Below are 16,735 nucleotides of genomic sequence, written 5' to 3'. Positions count from 1 at the left end.
AAAGAAAGAAAAAATCCTCGCTGATGCCGCCTGACAAGCTAAACAAAGAGCTAAATCCAATAATGTCTACGTGACGACATCAACAGGCGACTCAGCCTCACATGGCAACCTGCTGAAGTTTTAAACGTCTCTAGAAGGTAGTGTAATTTCTCTGTTCTCGGTGAAGTCACGTTATAAATCAACTGTAATCGGTAAATTCAGGTCAACGTGTTTGTTACCGCCGTCAAAGCGTCAGCTGGACACGAGGTTAAAGATTAGCGGCTGAGCTAGCAGGTTAGCACAGTTGGATTTGATTTTCTGTTTGAAGCAACTTCTTTCATTTTTTGGTTTCTATGAAGTAATAATCCAATTTACAGGCTCATCTTTTATATGCGAGTGAAATACAATTTAAGTATTCAGAAAACCGCTCCTGAGTGCATTTCAATTCGCTTTTGGACTTTTTTTCTTTTGCGTATTTGTCACATTTGTTTCAGGTCCCTAAACAAATATTCCTATTAGACAAAAATAATCTGAGTAAATACAAAACGCAGTTTTTACATGACAATTTCATGATCCAAACCTACCTGGCACCGTGTTATTAAGTAAAAGTAGGCTTGGTGTACATATACAAACATGTCTAATTCTTCTCATTAACCTACATTTTACAGGGTCAGCATGGCCAGGCAGTGGTCTGAGGGCCACTCCACTTCCATTCTCTGTGTAGGGGTGTCTGTGGGCCCTGAAACTCTCATCGCTTCAGGCTCTGAGGGTGGAGAGGTCACAGTGTGGAGCCAGGAGGGCACCATCGTAGGCCGCATCACTCTTTCTGGTGAGGAAGACAGCACAAGCGTTGTGTTCTCACCTTCAGCTCCAAACCAGCTGTTTGTGGCACATGGAGATGCAGTTAGTGTGCTTGACCCCAGGAGCCTGAAGGGCCCCGTAGAGGAGTATCAGGCTGCAGGGGAGGAGGAGATCAATGCTTTAGCACTGAATGAGACCGGTTCGGCCCTGGCTGTGGCGGATGACTCCGGGGCTGTGCGGGTGTTGGAGGTTCCTGGGGGAAAAGTGTGCAGGACTCTGCGCAGACACACCAACATCTGCTCCTCTGTTGCTTTTCGGCCTCACAGGCCCAATAACCTGGTGTCTGCCGGACTCGACATGCAGGTGAGAAAGGGTTTAACTACTTATTTCCTGTTACTAACATTTCTTTCCTGACATTAGCTTTGTTGGTCTCTCAGGTGATGCTGTGGGGTCTGCAGAAGACCCGCCCTCTGTGGACCCTCAACCTTCAGGATGTGGCAGAGGAGGAAGGCGACCAGCAGCAGCGGCCTGGTCAGCTCTTCAACCCGCCGCTGGCCCACTGCATTTCTGTCTCGAGCTGTGGAAATATTTTGGGGTGCGCAGCAGAGGACGGGCGGGTACACCTGATGCGGATCGGGAGCGGCTCAAAACTGGAGCAGCACGGAGCGGTTAAAGCCCACAGCCAGGGAGCCTCGCAAGCCCACTTTGTTAACTTCCTCTCCCACTCATACTGGCTCGTCACTGGTGGAAATGACAGCCAGGTTGCATTATGGGACCTCAGCAAGCACCCAGTGGTGGCTCCAGAGGGGAAAATTCAAAAGACAGCACCCCAACGAAGGAAGGGTAAGAGCAAAGCAAAGAGGAAGGAACAGTCCCAGGAGAAAACAAAGACTGATGCGCAGAAGGACGAGGCTGAGGGGGGCGATGAAGCAGGAGCAGCAGGAAGTGCAGAGGAGGTGACAGAGGATAAGTCTGATAAGTCTGGGCCCAAACTGAGCATCAGCCACGGGGACAAGGTGAACTGGCTGTGCCCTGCTGTGCTGAAAGGAGAACCAAGTGTGATAGTTGCAGATCAGAGCTCCAGTCTGACAGTCTACCCTCTCTCTTAACTGGACACTAAACAGCTTTACACCCCCCCCCCCCCCCCCCCCCCCCCAGCAGTTCATTTTGTTACCCTCATCTTTTAGAAAACAACCCTTTTCCCTCTTCTGTTTGTTGATTGAGACTTTGAGTTATGTTTTTGGTTTTCCTTCTTAAAACCTGTGAACATTTGAAAAGAAAGAAACCCATAAAAAAAATCTGCATGAGAGTCCACAATGTAATAAACCAAGTGCTTAATTATTTTGGAGTCTTGTTTACTGCAGGCTTATTGATGAGGTTTTTGTGTGTGTGTGGCCCTATAAAAGTGTCTCTTTTAAATACATGTTCTGCCTCTGAATAGATTTGTTATGCTTTTATAAACAAGTTCTTCATTTTTCTGGATTGTAATTGTGCCACATCTGACAGAAGAAATCTGCATTTCATGTTTAACAGAGTTTTTAATGGAGCCACCCCAATCCAAACCAGGTGGCCAACAGAAATCAAAGCACAGTAAATGAAAGCTGGCCCCACAGACATCAGAAAAAAAATGATCGCAGACAGCCACACATGCATTTGAATTGCTGCCGCATGAACAAAAGCATAAAAGATAAAAAGCACATCCCATGTGAAAGAAGAATTTTTTTTTGGAATACATGTTAATGATTAAGTCCTGTTTGCTGCTTATGAATTGCCACAGGCTGACTCTGGGATACACCACTCAAAAAAACAAAAACAAAAAAACAGTAGAAGGAAACACTGAATCAAGGTATAACCTTCAGGGATCTCATCACTGTCCAGTTCCTGAGTGAAGCTGCAAGGAGCAGATGTAGTGAAGTTGGATGTGTTCAAATACCTGGTTAACGAAATGGAAAATGCACAGGAGAGGTGAAGAAGAGAGTGCAGGCAAGATAATTTGGAGACTGTGGGAATAACAAGAAGAGGAGGATGGAAGTGGAAGACTTCGAGAGGTTAAGACATGGTTGGTGTGACAGGAGTAGGATGCTGGGGATATATTGATATGGAGGCCGAGGATCCCTCATGGCGACCCTAAAGAAGAAGACGACTGCTCCCTCTTCCTGGACTGTATTTCACTGACACACCACACACATCAGCATCAAGCATCAAAAATTTTAGTTTTTGTTTCCAAACCAAACCCGAGAACTACAAACAGCATTCTGCTCTCTTAACGCCAACAAAACATTAAAGTACATTCATTGCAAATGTTCTGTATTCATGCAGCACTTTCAAAGAAGGGAGCATCATTCTTCCACAAACAAGAAAAACACAACAACGACACATGAAAAGGCACGAGACTGAGCAAATTCACGCCCGTCTGATTTAACAAGGCAGCTTACAGCTCAGACTGCGTGAGAAAAGCTTAAGAAAAATCCACTGGTGGTAAAATCTTTGACAATATTTCTTCTAGTCTAACAAAAAGTTTTTAAACTGCACGTCATAAATCAATCAAATGGAAGCTTTTTAAAGTGGAAGTTTCACTGAGTAAGCAGGATCACTTCACAGCACTGCAGAGAAACTCGTTTCCACAATCACTTACTAATAGCCTATTAAATCTGCCTGGATGTCTTCCACTGTTAAAATCCTTTCATGTCTTGCAAGAACAGGTTTAAATAAAGTTAACAGGCGTGAGGTGTTTCTCATCACCCCTCTGATTACTGAGAGGTGCAGGCGATGTTGGCGTGGTCTCACATTTTAGAGGTTTGTGCCTTTAGGGCAATGTGTGCACTGAGCAGATGATGTTTACAGTTTGGCCAGGGCCTTCTCCAGCATCTCCATGTCTGCGTCCCCGTCTTCACCCTTACTCCCGCGGGCGCTGCACTCCGCGAACTCCACCTTCATGGGCAGCTGGCTGAACTCAAAGTCTTTGCCTTTTTTGCCCAGGTACATGCTGCCGCCTACGGAGCCGTCCTGAGAGCTCAGAACTGCCGAGCGAGTCACTCTCAAGGTGTTTCTGCAAGAAAACGAGACGGCGTTGAAGAAGAATCGTTTACTGCTCGACAGACCTGAAGGGTTCATTTTAGATTCAAGATTCAAGTAGCAGACAGTAAAAACCCAGTTTCATGTCTCTGATGTTGTCTTATACAGTCTTTGGGTGTTTGTCTTTACAGGTGATGACTCCCACTTCTATTGTCTCTTGACTGGCCTCTAAGACACCACGTTTTTTTAGGTAATTAACTTTTGCCTTCTCTCTTCTGTAGTTTTCACTTTGTTCCATTGTTGCATTCTGATCTTTTCTCTTACCAACCAGTCGTAGCTGATGGCTGCTCGTCCCTGAGTCTAGTTCTCTTAAACGGAAGTCCTTCCTTCTCACAGTCATCAAGATCTTTCTGTTAGGGGATCCTTGCCTTGTTGGGGGTTCCTCTTTAAAATCATGTCTCTAGAGAAACTAAAGAACTAGTTCATTAAAAATCCAACTTGACTGAATCAATAGGCGCCCAGATTTCTAGTCAATATTTTTTACATTATGAAAATATATAATACATAAAATAATCTAGGGAAAACATTTGAGGCAGTAAATAAATAAATAATTTGTGTTGTACCAGGTGGCCCTGATTTTAGCCTAAGCCAAACTGCCAAACTCCCATCTTGGATTTGGTGTAAGGCCAAAATCCACATACTGATAAATTTACCAGAACAACACTGATTGTTGAAATACATCTATTTTTAGAGGTCATATTTTGAATAATATGCAAAATGAAGACTACATTAAAAAATGTAAACGTATATCGTCTTTGGACTGTGGGAGGAAGCCGGAGTTCTCAAAAAGAACCCATGCAAACATGAGGAGAACATGCGAACTCCACAGAGAAAGGGTCTGACCAGGTGATGGATTTGAATTCAGGACCTTCTAGCTGTGAAGCAACAGTGCTATTTATGGTGTGGAGTTTGCATGTTCTCCCGTGTCTGTGTGGGTCCTCTCTGGGTACTCCGCCTTCCTTCCACAGTCCAAAGACATGCAGTTAGTGGGGTTGGGTTAATCGATGATTCTAAATTGGCCATAGGCGCGAATGTGAGTGTGAATGGCTGTCTGTCCCTCTGTGTTAGGCCTGGCGACCTGTCCAGGGTGTATCCCGCCTCTTACCCTATGATACCTGGGGGTAGGCTGCAGTAACACATCACAGTCCACATTAAACACACACATCCTACAGTCTGCGGTAACAGGTTCATAATAAATACAGGATCAGTCACTGGCTTATCAGCGGAAATATGAATAAAATGGCAAAATTACTACACAAAAACTGAAAAACAAAAAATTCATATCTGCAACAATCCTTGAATCCTGCTATGTGGCATTCATTATTTTTTGCGGTTTTATTTATTTACACTGAAAACCACGTTTAAGAAAAAGTTCCACTGCTTTGCAATGGACAATAAAGCTTTGATTCAAAACCTGTTGCGATGCTCCTAAAAATATTTATTGTATAAGAAGACAACAAAACAGAGAGTTACTTACAGCTCCTTTTCCAGCTGCTGCTGAATCAGTTTAGCGGATTTTGCCATGGTGATGTCTACAAGATAAAAACACCAGTGAATAACCTGGATGTAGAGTAAGCAGTGAAGGCTCAGATATTAGGACTCAGAATGGGACTACACTCTCAGTGAACTGCAATTACCTTATGTGACAGAAAACTATGAATCTTTCTATTTAAACATGAGACAAACCAAATAAAAAGTTTCCACCAGCTCTCTAAAAACTCTCTGAGGGTTACTGTACCTTGTTTGTTGCACGCCACCACGAGAGCCGGGGCGTTTCTGGTGATCACGGCGTCCGTCAATAACACATACAGGAACTCGGCCACGTCTCTCACTTCCTTCTGGAAGATCGCGCTGTCCACTACAAACACAATCGCTCTGAAAAAGAGGACAGGGTGATGATAAGACAGATGTGATATGGAACAAGGGGACAATTACTTTTTTCACACGGGGCAGGCAGGTTTGGATAGCTTTTCTGCCTTAATCAATGAAATCATGACGTTAATACTGCACTTACTGCACTTTGTATTTACTCAGGTTATTTCTAACATTAAAGTGTGTTTGATGATCCAAAACATGCAAGGGTAAAAATGGCTTTACCATCCTTTCTATACAGTCTATGGTCAGAACATTTCATTCTGTGGAAGCAGCATTATTCCATTCACCTGTCAGCGGTTCACACATACATCACCTCACAGATCGTCCTGCTCTCACCTGGCCGCAGACTTGAACTTCTCCAGGTACTGAGGACGGAGGCTGTCGTGGCCTGGCAGGTCTATGAGAGTCCAGGTGCTGCCCTGCAGACGGGGTGGAGAAAAACAAAGGTGTAAATCCCACCCTCACACGAGTTACTTCTGTCCACTAACAGTCCTCAACTCACCCTGTCATTTTTGGCTTTGTATGGAGCACTGCTGTCAGTGATGGAGGTCTGTGTCCGCTTGAACTTTCCAGACAGCAGCTGCCAACACATGAAAAGCACACAAACAAATAAATAAACAAACAAACAAACATGAGCTGCAGGGCACCCCCCTGCGGGCTTCCGGGGTCTGTCTCAGCATTAACTCACCCGGCTGAAGAGCAGGGTTTTCCCCGAGTCACACAGCCCCACCAGCAGCACGGAGGTGCGCACAGTCTTACTGGTGAGGAAGTACTTCAGAAAGACTGCAAACACAAAGCAAAGGGTACACATTCAGTGACTGATTCTCAACGTATCAAAGGCACTTGCCGTCCGTTAGCCAAAAATGTGTGGTAGCTCTAAGTTTGAATGACTTCCCGTGAAACCGACAGCCGTTGTTAGCTTCTTAGCTTGCTACTTAAGCTAAAGTATTTAAAGCATATATTAATTTATTAAAACAGCGCATGTTATTGTATTTTCAACGTTAAAAAGCCCTGTTCACATATCAGGTTTATCACAGACCAGCTGTTTGCGGCTAACGGGGCTAAGCTACACGCTTGGCCTAGCCTGCTAAGCTGCTAAAATGACTTCTTACCACAGGTGATAACAACCACCGCCAAAGCGACGATAACTCCGATCAGGAAGACCGGGTCCTGCTCTTCTAGCTGCTGCCGCAGGGACTCAATGTAAGGTTCAAACGGAGATCCTGCCATCTCCACGTCTGCTTTCTCTCCCACGTTTCCACCGGTGTTGTGTGCTTCCATCACTCCGTCCAAGCTGCTCTGAAATGAGACACGTCTCCTTCCATCTGAAGCCTGTAGGGAGCCACAGCGACCAGCAGGGGGCGCCCGCCGCTCGGGACATTCTCCGTTATGGGTCTGGACCACAGACTGTATGTAAAAGACATTAAAGTGCTGGAACCAGCTAGAGGTAAATGACAGTTTCATGCCACGTTTATTTCTCTGGAAGTAAATGGAAGATAGTTTTCATGAGAAAAATAGAAAAAAATAGTACCTGGTAATGTAAAATGTCATAAGTTACTCAAGCCAAATGACGCAGTTATCTTAGGGGATAAGGAAGTATAAAAACAAACAGCTAATTTTAACACGCAGGAAGTGATTCAAAATCAAAAGTGAAATCAAGCATACACTGCAAATCCGGTGTAGTCCTCCATCTCCTTCTGACAGCTGCTTATTTCTCATCCATTCTGGTCATTCCCAATAGAAACGGTCACCACAGCGGATCATCTGCCTCCACCTCACCTAAAGCCTAGCATCCTCCTCTGTCACACCATCCTCCTCTGTCATGTTTGTAGTGATGTCCTCCTTTACTACACGCACGAATCTTTGCGGGCCTTTCTTCCAGCTAGCTGCTCCATCCTTTTTTCAGTAAATCCACTGTCCCTCCTGGGAGCTGACCTGAGCTTTTCCTCTGGTGTACTTATTTCTCATCCATTCTGGTCATTCCCAATAAAAACCTTTACACCTTCAGATCAGAATGTCTCACTGTCATCTTGTAAACCTCCCCTTCCACTCTTGCTGCTAATCTTCTGTCACATATCACTCCTGATACTCATCTCCACCCACTCCACACTCCTTGCACTGTCTTTTTCTCTTCTCTTGTGCCCGTCTGTTGATTTGGATGGTTGACCCCAGGGATTTAAACACCACCTTCACTACATCTGCTCCTTGCTCTTTCACATTTCCTCCCGCCTCCCTCTCATTCACACACACACACACACACACACACACACACACACACACACACACACATATTCCTTCTTGCTTCTACTCACTGTTTTGGAGGTCTTCTCTCCAGCACATACCTCCACCTCTCCAGAGTCTTATCTGCTCCCTGCTCTCACAACAGATCATACTGCCGTCTGCAAACATCACAGTCTACTAGTCTCATTACATATATGGAATTTTCTGTAATTTGCCTGCAAGTAAATGAGTACATCTGTGCATATTTTCTGTGCAGTCAAAAGACTCATGGCTCTGTTATTTGGTCATGATATGACAATTACTTCGTTTGTGTTCTGTTTATATTTTGAATTCTGTGGATGTATAATTTGCTTTCCGGTGTTTCTGTTTTCAAGAGTAGGGATTTAGCAAGGTCAAACATTTGTTCAGATCTAGATGCCATTGTTATGAATACAGCGTTAAAATATGCATCTACCACGGCAAACGTGTGCAAAATGTTCTATTTTAAATTTTTATTCCCTTTAAACGAGAAACTGACTTTATTCTCTTTGTAGAAGCTAAATGTGAAGACAACATGTAATCAGATAAAGGAAAACCCAGTTTGGAGCTTCATTCACAATCTTCTCATTACGTAATAAAGTACTGGAACTGTGGATTCTAACAGAGTTTAGTTTAGTCTCCAAAAGAAAAGCAGCTTTATTTGATAGAGTGATGAGAACAGGCATATTGATCATATCTGTTACCCCAACTCATGCAGGCTTTAAGAATTTAGACCTTGTGGTGTAGTCTACGACACTGTCGCGTCAATAAGGGTAATCAAAGACATAACACAAGCCCATAAGAAATGCGTTAGCGCTCGCTAATCACTTGTGGCCATATCGTTCACATTATCTTATATGAAGACAGAGCTCGTGGTTTTCAATCGAGACCAGATGCGCTTTTACGCACTCCGTCTCCAACCCTCACACTCATTGCGCTTTTTACGCACGCTGGATATTTGACTCCTCGGTCCCCGGCACCATGTCAAACGTCAGAAACGCAAATTATTCTAAAGGAAGAGGTTGTGTGCCATTCATTTCGGGCTCTTGAGTTGGGGCCCGGTTGTTTCTCGACGTGGAGAAGGGATGACCAACTCGTTAATGGTGGGATTTCCATAGTTTTTCTTTTTTTTTCTTCTTCTTCCTCCATTCCGCTTCTGTAGAGCTTCGACCAAAGAGGGATTTATAACTTCGGGATTTACTTGAAAACCGTCCGCGGATATCTCTTTCAGGGATAAATCAAACAATGATGCCTCTTTCTTTTCTCTGCGCGTTCTGCATGTGGATAAGTTTAGTCTGTCCTTCGCTGGGAACGGGCTTTGTTTATCACTTCCCGGGCATCACTTTGCAGCGGCAGCGCATCAAATCGGAACAGAGCGGCGTCACGGGACCGCCGGGTACTGGATCCCGAACCCAACTCAGGTGCGCACACACTGGAGGGGTTGTAACGATTTAACGCAATTTATTGTGAAATAAAAACGGATCTAGTGCGAGATCACTGCTCTCTCTCGCTCTATTTCTCTCTCTCGGTATTAATTACGATAACATCTCTTTTATTCCGTCTTTTAGGAACTGGTGTCAGTACACTGTTTTCAAAACAGTGTCTTGCCAGGTGCACAATGGGACTGAAACCACAGTGCAGAGAGTGTTTCAGAACTGCCGGTGGCCCGGACCCTGTTCCAAAGTCATCAGGTATACTTTTGTCTCCAGTCAAGTCAGATTCTTCACTGGTCTGTGATGCAAATGCAACTTTGCTTTTTACAATAAGTCATGAACGTGGGAGGTGCTGCCTGGTGGCTGGGGCAGATTTAGTGAAAAAGTGGCTTTAGGCAAATTCAGGCATGGAGCCTCTGTTGTGAATCACTTACATCCCTAATCTGGTTGAGAATGTCTGCCAGAAGAGGATGTTCAAATAAAGTGATACTGTTAATGCAAAACAACAGAAATAATTGTCTGAAAGTTAAAGTTCTGCACACATATTTATGTATGTATGACTGAAGAACCACCCCCACAGTGAAATGAAGAGTTTTCATTGAAAAAGGGGCACTGAATGTCTCTTAGAGGTACGAGGTTGCATAAAATGGAAAGGAAATTATGCGTAATTGCATTCCTAATTCAAAGCTGGCGAGGCTCTTTGGATCTTTATAATTACCCCCCACCTCCATTTGGGTTCCCAGTCTATTGTCCACTGTACCAAGAAGCAAAATACTTCATGTTGTATGCGTGTTTGTGCATCACATGTCCCTAAAGTCAGTGAGTGTCTGTTCCAGCTACAGGACTATGATCAGGCCGTCATTCAGGACTACCTACAAGCAAGTCACTGCACTGGAGTGGAGATGCTGCCCAGGATTTGTAGGAGAAGAGTGTCGTGAAGGTGAGTTTCTTCCTTTCTTTCTTTTGCATGACGCCGCCTTGCTTAGACTTGGACTCGAGGAGCTGTAGGATTTTATCTGAGACTAATTTTTCCAGGGACTGAAACAAAGGCCATGTGTTATGCCTGGACCCATCTGCATCTTTTTAGCAGCACCATGCAGCTTTACCCACATCAGTTTCTCTTTTATATGTTTGCTGGTGTATTTGGGTAGGTCGCTAATCCCGTGTGCCATATTGTGCAGCAATACAATTGTAGAGTTGCTTTGAATTAAGACTGAAAGCCTGTGTTGGGTTGCTTTGGGGAACTGGGACAGCAGGAAATCAACGGTTGAAAGAGATCCTGTGCACTCTGGTTTTGTACTTTTTTTCTTTTTTTTTAAACATTTTTACAACCATGCATTCAAGACGCTACAGTGCCTGGAAGGAGGATTAGAATCACATTCTCTCTCTATGCTGCCCTCACAACACGTGACCATGTGAAGCTAGACAGCCAGCGAACAAAATAGACGAGATCTTCCACACAAGGCTTGCTTTTCTTGCTTTTAATGAAGATCCTTTAAAGCCTTATCCTCTCTCAAGGCTTCTCCTTTCTATTTCTTATTTGTAACTGAAATATACAAAAGGTAAAAATAAATTGCTAGCTAATACACATCTTAATGACAAACTTAATGATTAGCCTAGCTTAACACGTGCGTTACATTAGCATCACAGTTCACTCCATGTAAACACATATAAAAGTCATTTCTGAACACATTAATACTTACAAAGACGAACGTTTCCCAAGGTACAAGCGTGTAGAGCACTTTTAGCGTGTACATGAGCTTATTCACAGTTTTAATACTGCCGAAGCACTTTTCACAACATTAACGGAGAAAATACGTCAAAGATAGGTGAATGATCAGAGCGCTCCCTCGCTCCCATTTCCGCACATACAATACAAAGATCGCTTGTGATAACGATGTCTCACTCTGAGCAAATTTCAAACACACACATCTTAACTGTTTTTAGCATGAATTACTTATATTTCTTAACTTTGAACTTATTTATCACCTTAGTTACGTAACTTAATCAGATTATGCACTAACTACTGACTTTTGACCAAAAGGCATAACACTCCCCGCTTGATATAACACATTATATCACTATAAACATCAATACAACATATTCAAACATTATTTAACATCGAAGAATATTCATTCAGTCTCTGCAAGCAAAACAACAATCTCTGAAACTGGTCTGAGAAACATTTTAACAGTCCCATCTTTTACAGTCCGCACTTCCACTTTTCGGACCTTCTTGTCGCTGCTGGGGAATGTTTTTACTACTAGTCCCATGGGCCATTCATTCCTGCTGGCTTGGGAGACCTTCAGCAGGACCACATCTCCTTCTTTGACATTAGGTCTAGTCTCTGTCCATTTTGCACGACTTTGTAAGGTGGACAAATATTCTCCTTTCCACCTTTTCCAAAAGGTATCAGCAAGGTGTTGAACGTGTTTCCATTGTTTCCCAAACAACTGCCCTGATGAAAAGTTCCCGAGTGGAGCAGACACAGCACTCATCTTCTGCGTTAGTAGCATTGCTGGAGTGAGTACTGCAGGACTGTCAGGGTCAGTGGATATGGGGACAAGAGGCCTTGCATTAATAATTGCCATCACCTCAGCCATGAAGGTGCACAACACTTCATGAGTAAGACGTGTTTGTTCAGTTTGTAACAACATTGCATCCAGAATGCGCCTGGCGACCCCTATAAGGCGCTCCCATGAGCCTCCCATGTGCGACGCATGAGGGGGGTTGAATGTCCAAACACACCCTCTCTCTTGCAGGTACTTCCCTACTGCTTTGTTTCCTGAGTCTAGCCCTAATTCCTTACAAGCGCCCACAAAATTGGTGCCTCTGTCTGAGCGCAGAAACTTGGCTGGTCCCCGAATAGAGAAGAGCCTTCTTAATGCGTTGATAAAACTATCAGCAGACATAGTCTCTATCAGTTCGATATGCACAGCTCTAGTTGACATGCATGTGAATAACACAGCCCAACGTTTGTTCTGGGAACAACCACCTCTTGTACGACGTGTCACAATTGTCCATGGCCCAAACACATCTAGGCCTACAGTGGTAAAGGGTGGTTCAGGGGTGACTCGGTCTGCGGGCAAGTCCACCATTTTCTGGATCTGCATTTTGCCTCGCAACTTGCGACATGTGACACACCTATGAATGACAGATGACACGAGCCGCTTCCCTCCAATTATCCAGTACCCAGCACCACGGATAGCTCCTTCAGTTATGTGTCTTCCTTGATGAGCTACTTGTTCATGATAGTGAGTTACAAGTAGCATGGCGATGTGGCTGGTAGATGGGATAATCAGAGGGTGCTTTTCATTTTCTGTGAGATCGGCAGCGGAAAGACGTCCACCGACTCGTAAGAGACTGTCTTTGTCCACTACAGGATTGAGCTTTTTGAGTGCGTCAAATATGCCACTGTCCTTCTTTCCTTCTTTAATGTTTTCAAGCGTCCCTTTGTAAGCTTCTTGTTGGACAGCTCGAATGATGACTACTTTGGCTCGGGTGAGTTCTTGGACATTTGGTGTCTCACTGAAACTTTTCCATCCCCTTTGTCCGCTTGTCTTTTGAGCAAAGGATGTAACTACATGAATGAGTCTGGCTATGACTCTGCAAAGAGTGGTCCAGTTTGAGTACTTTTTGAAACGCTCTGAACCTAACTGTGGCTCTGCTACAGTAGTTTTCATTACTTTTATTTCTGGACGTATCTCTCTGTCTTTTTCAGGTTCGATGAGCGTGAAAGGACCAGTGTGTGGTTCTGTGTGTGTGTCAGAGTACAGAAAGGGTGGACCTGAGAACCAGGTACTGTTCTGCAGGTCTGGTGCTGGAATGAACCGAGTGGCTTGGTCAGCTTGATTGTTATCCAACATTTTCTGCATGAATTGGATGTAGTGATCTTTCGTTTCTGGTTTCTTTTCCAAAGTCTTTCGGAGAGAGCAGAGGCGTTTTAGGGCTTGTTTTCTGTTGTCAGGGAGCCTCCTTCTCGGTGAGCGAAAGGGTAAAGGTGCAACCCAGCTGTTCTCTTGGTTTTGATAAACTTCATTGTCCATCATTGTCAGGAATGCTTTGTCGTCGATAGACATGGCTTGTTTGTTATCACCCTCAGATCTAACAAACACAGAGTGTCCCAAATCGTCTGTGACGCAGGCAGCATTCATAGTGACCCAGTAATTCTCTTTAACGTGAATTGTGTTTGGGCAAGGCTCAAAATAGGATGCACGTCCATTATCTAAGGTGTGTGTTTTGTAGACAATGACCTCTGACTGACTGTGCGCTTTTCCTAAACACACCTCCCCCACAATAACCCAACCCAGGTCTAGCCTTTGGGCGTACGGTGCATTGTTGGGTCCGTTGATTTGCTCACGTACCTTATGGACCCTGATGACGTCCCTTCCTAGGAGCAAAAGGATTGGGGCGTGGTGGTCGACAGGTGGGATGTTATCTGCGACTGGAAGAAGATGTGAGTGATGCTGGGCAATCTCTGGAGAGGGTATTTCAGATCTATTGTCTGGAACAGAGTCACATTCAATTAAAGGGGGTAGCTGGATGTTGACTTCTCCATCCAAGGACTCGAGGAAGAAGTTCACAGCTCTCCTACCTGAGGTTTGTTCTCTGCCAGAGCAAGTCTTTAAGGTGTATGGAGTGGGTCTTGCATTGATATTGAAAAGGCTGAAAAACTCTGACTTAACCAGTGACCTGTTGGACTGGTCGTCTATTACTGCATACATTTTTATAGCTCTCTCTTTTTGGCCTGCGGGATACACTTTGACTAAACTGATCTTAGAACATGAACGTGGGCTATCACTTTGGCCACATACCTCTGTGCACTTCGACTCGACTGAAGGTGAGCTCTCAGTTTGCTCTTCATTGTCGTTGTTTCCTGGTGTAGTACTCTTAGAGGCAGGAGTAGGACCACGATGCATTGCAGCTAAGTGTTTAAGGCTGTCACACTCGATACACTTAACCACTGCTTTACAGTTTTTTGCAATGTGTTGGACAGACCCACAGCATCTGTAGCAGATGTGATGCTCTTTGAGATAGGCTTGTCTTTCTTCAATGGGTTTGTCTCTAAAAAATTTACACTTTTTGAGTGGATGTGGTTTTTTGTGGATTGGGCACTGACGATCCGGTTCCTCCATGTTCTTTGGACTGAGATTATTCTGGTCGGGCTCTGCCATAATGTCCATTTTGTGTGTTGACACAGTAGGTTTGCGACTATATGACCCCAGTTTTTCTGTGGGAGAAGGGACATGGGTGTTGGCCTTGGACATAGCAAAGCTTGGGTCATTCCTCATTTTCGCTTGCCGTTGGACAAATTGTGTGAAAACTGAGAAAGGAGGAAATGACACACTATGAGTCTCCTTGTACTCTGTTCCTACAGTTGTCCACCTTTCCTGTAGGTTGAAGGGAAGTTTATCCACTATTTGCCTGACTCCTCTAGCTGTGTCCAGGTAAGCAAGTCCTGGGAGCGCGCCATCTTGTTTAGCACACTGTAGCTCCAATAAGATGTCACTAAGTTCTTGCAGCTTAACATTGTCTTTATTTGTGAGTTTAGGAAAGTCCTCTACCTTTTTTAAGAGCGCGTCCTCAATAGCCTCAGGTGAGCCGTAGCACTCTTCAAGGCGTTGCCAGACCATCTTCGCACCTGCAGCAGGATTGAGGGTGTGTACAGCACGAATCCGCTTAGCCTGTTCGGATGATGTTGGACCCAACCATTTTGTTAGCAAGTCTAATTCCTCTCTTGGAGACAAATTTAAGTCTTTGGTTGCGCTGATGAATGAGGTTTTCCATGCCCAATAGTTTTCAGGTTTGTCATCAAATTGCAAAAGACCTGTGCTGACTAGTTCTTTGCGAATTAGGTATTTTGCAAACTGTTGCGTTTCACTTGCTTCAGGTAAGCAGTTGTTAAGGTTGGGGGTGTGCTTTGTGGAGTTGGACCAGTACGTGTCGACTACACATGTGTTCACTGTTTGCTCCTGTTTCCTTTCTCTGTTTACAGGTGGTGGTTTCATTTGAGTGTTGGTTACAAATGGATTAGTTATTTGTGCACTGTCTTGTACATCTACTTCATTGTCATTCCCTTTAGGAAGCTGTGCTGGGTCGTGCTGAGTGTCTGGGTAGAGTAACTCACGTTGTTGTTGAACATATTCGTTAGTGCGGTGCACTGTACTGATGGGCTCAACTTCCTCACAAAGTTCTCCATAGAGCTCCCCGCTTTGAATCTCTGCTTCTTCATAGGCTGAAGCCTCTGCTTCAGCTGCGGCTATTGCTTTTTGGCACTGGAGGACATGTAGATGAGCATCCAGTTCAGCTCTCTGTTTCATTGCATTGGCTTCCTTCTCAGCGAAGGCCAGTTGAGCTCGTGCTGCTTGAGCTTTGGCGTAGGCCCTTGCAGCTGCAGAAGCTGTTGATGAGGATGTCCGTTGAGACCGCCTTGTCGATGTTCTGGATTGCTGCGACTTGGTGTCGAATGGCTGAAACCGTTGCTGCATTGTAGCTGGTTGAGTGGCGATGTCTGGTTGCTGTTCACCACCGGCTGCTTCGTCTAGCTCTTCAGCAGCGTAGTCTTTTAGATAATTTCTTCCTGAGCGTAGACTCATGTTGCTTAAAGTAGCTCCGTATGCTTGAACCCGCTGAGTAGGCGTCTTTTTACTATGCTGCCCTCACAACACGTGACCATGTGAAGCTAGACAGCCAGCGAACAAAATAGACGAGATCTTCCACACAAGGCTTGCTTTTCTTGCTTTTAATGAAGATCCTTTAAAGCCTTATCCTCTCTCAAGGCTTCTCCTTTCTATTTCTTATTTGTAACTGAAATATACAAAAGGTAAAAATAAATTGCTAGCTAATACACATCTTAATGACAAACTTAATGATTAGCCTAGCTTAACACGTGCGTTACATTAGCATCACAGTTCACTCCATGTAAACACATATAAAAGTCATTTCTGAACACATTAATACTTACAAAGACGAACGTTTCCCAAGGTACAAGCGTGTAGAGCACTTTTAGCGTGTACATGAGCTTATTCACAGTTTTAATACTGCCGAAGCACTTTTCACAACATTAACGGAGAAAATACGTCAAAGATAGGTGAATGATCAGAGCGCTCCCTCGCTCCCATTTCCGCACATACAATACAAAGATCGCTTGTGATAACGATGTCTCACTCTGAGCAAATTTCAAACACACACATCTTAACTGTTTTTAGCATGAATTACTTATATTTCTTAACTTTGAACTTATTTATCACCTTAGTTACGTAACTTAATCAGATTATGCACTAACTACTGACTTTTGACCAAAAGGCATAACA

The 16,735-nt window shown here is 44.2% G+C and overlaps 4 protein-coding genes across 13 annotated transcripts in view; 2 read left to right on the top strand and 2 right to left on the bottom strand.

The window, feature by feature from the left end:
• The first annotated feature begins 29 nt into the window (after window positions 1-29).
• On the top strand, window positions 30-2,203 carry wdr53 (WD repeat domain 53). Of its 2 annotated transcripts, none has more exons than XM_003454844.5 (3): window positions 30-137; window positions 648-1,143; window positions 1,218-2,203. In XM_003454844.5, exons 2-3 carry the CDS (start codon window positions 655-657, stop codon window positions 1,887-1,889), a joined length of 1,161 nt encoding a protein of 386 aa, XP_003454892.1. In that variant the 5' UTR covers window positions 30-137; window positions 648-654; the 3' UTR covers window positions 1,890-2,203. The 2 variants fall into 2 exon arrangements, with proteins under 2 accessions (XP_003454892.1, XP_005459417.1); XM_005459360.4 differs by lacking the exon at window positions 30-137 and adding an exon at window positions 139-273.
• A 608-nt stretch (window positions 2,204-2,811) lies between these two features.
• srprb (SRP receptor subunit beta) lies at window positions 2,812-7,464 on the bottom strand. 4 transcript variants are annotated; one of them, XM_019367679.2, is made up of 8 exons: window positions 7,396-7,464; window positions 6,843-7,209; window positions 6,419-6,513; window positions 6,233-6,310; window positions 6,067-6,149; window positions 5,594-5,730; window positions 5,333-5,387; window positions 2,812-3,829 (listed from the first exon to the last, which is right to left on the bottom strand). In XM_019367679.2, exons 1-8 carry the CDS (start codon window positions 7,447-7,449, stop codon window positions 3,619-3,621), a joined length of 1,080 nt encoding a protein of 359 aa, XP_019223224.1. In that variant the 5' UTR covers window positions 7,450-7,464; the 3' UTR covers window positions 2,812-3,618. The 4 variants fall into 4 exon arrangements, with proteins under 4 accessions (XP_019223224.1, XP_003454861.2, XP_019223225.1 ...); XM_003454813.5 differs by having other exon boundaries at window positions 6,843-7,137; XM_019367680.2 differs by having other exon boundaries at window positions 6,843-7,171; window positions 7,396-7,436.
• col26a1 (collagen, type XXVI, alpha 1) overlaps window positions 7,081-16,735 on the top strand; it is a 35,406-nt gene continuing 25,751 nt past the window's right edge. The window contains exons 1-3 of one of the 5 annotated variants that reach the window (XM_025898243.1): window positions 7,081-7,177; window positions 9,558-9,680; window positions 10,259-10,362. In XM_025898243.1, coding sequence (XP_025754028.1) covers window positions 10,269-10,362 — 94 coding nt within the window. In that variant the 5' untranslated portion in view covers window positions 7,081-7,177; window positions 9,558-9,680; window positions 10,259-10,268. Of the gene's footprint in view, window positions 7,178-8,600; window positions 9,411-9,557; window positions 9,681-10,258; window positions 10,363-16,735 lie in introns of those variants that run through there. The other 4 variants (XM_005459361.4, XM_005459362.4, XM_025898244.1 and 1 more) reach the window with 4 other exon arrangements.
• On the bottom strand, window positions 10,620-16,731 carry LOC112842150 (uncharacterized). 2 transcript variants are annotated; one of them, XR_003213833.1, is made up of 3 exons: window positions 16,387-16,731; window positions 11,126-16,229; window positions 10,620-10,968 (listed from the first exon to the last, which is right to left on the bottom strand). XR_003213833.1 is itself a non-coding variant. In XM_025898240.1 (2 exons), exon 2 carries the CDS (start codon window positions 16,016-16,018, stop codon window positions 11,555-11,557), a length of 4,464 nt encoding a protein of 1,487 aa, XP_025754025.1. In that variant the 5' UTR covers window positions 16,019-16,229; window positions 16,387-16,731; the 3' UTR covers window positions 10,988-11,554. The 2 variants fall into 2 exon arrangements, 1 of the variants encoding a protein (XP_025754025.1); XM_025898240.1 differs by lacking the exon at window positions 10,620-10,968 and having other exon boundaries at window positions 10,988-16,229.

Source organism: Oreochromis niloticus, linkage group LG14 (genome assembly GCF_001858045.2).
Source record: "Oreochromis niloticus isolate F11D_XX linkage group LG14, O_niloticus_UMD_NMBU, whole genome shotgun sequence".
Taxonomy (NCBI): domain Eukaryota; kingdom Metazoa; phylum Chordata; class Actinopteri; order Cichliformes; family Cichlidae; genus Oreochromis; species Oreochromis niloticus.
The sequence above is the reverse complement of the archived record's forward strand: the minus strand, read 5'-3'. Positions and strand labels throughout refer to the sequence as shown.

What these genes read in the sequence shown, in the direction of transcription:
- wdr53 (XM_003454844.5), top strand. Translation starts at nt 655, where the DNA reads ATGGCCAGGCAGTGGTCTGAGGGCCACTCCACTTCCATTCTCTGTGTA. An exon ending in CTGCCGGACTCGACATGCAG is followed by an intron (nt 1,144 to 1,217) that starts GTGAGAAAGGGT and finishes TTGGTCTCTCAG; the next exon opens with GTGATGCTGTGGGGTCTGCA.
- LOC112842150 (XM_025898240.1), bottom strand. Translation starts at nt 16,018, where the DNA reads ATGAGTCTACGCTCAGGAAGAAATTATCTAAAAGACTACGCTGCTGAA.
- srprb (XM_019367679.2), bottom strand. Translation starts at nt 7,449, where the DNA reads ATGAGAAATAAGCAGCTGTCAGAAGGAGATGGAGGACTACACCGGATT. An exon ending in GACTACACCGGATTTGCAGT is followed by an intron (nt 7,210 to 7,395) that starts GTATGCTTGATT and finishes ATTTACTTCCAG; the next exon opens with AGAAATAAACGTGGCATGAA. An exon ending in GGTGGTTGTTATCACCTGTG is followed by an intron (nt 6,514 to 6,842) that starts GTAAGAAGTCAT and finishes TTGTGTTTGCAG; the next exon opens with TCTTTCTGAAGTACTTCCTC.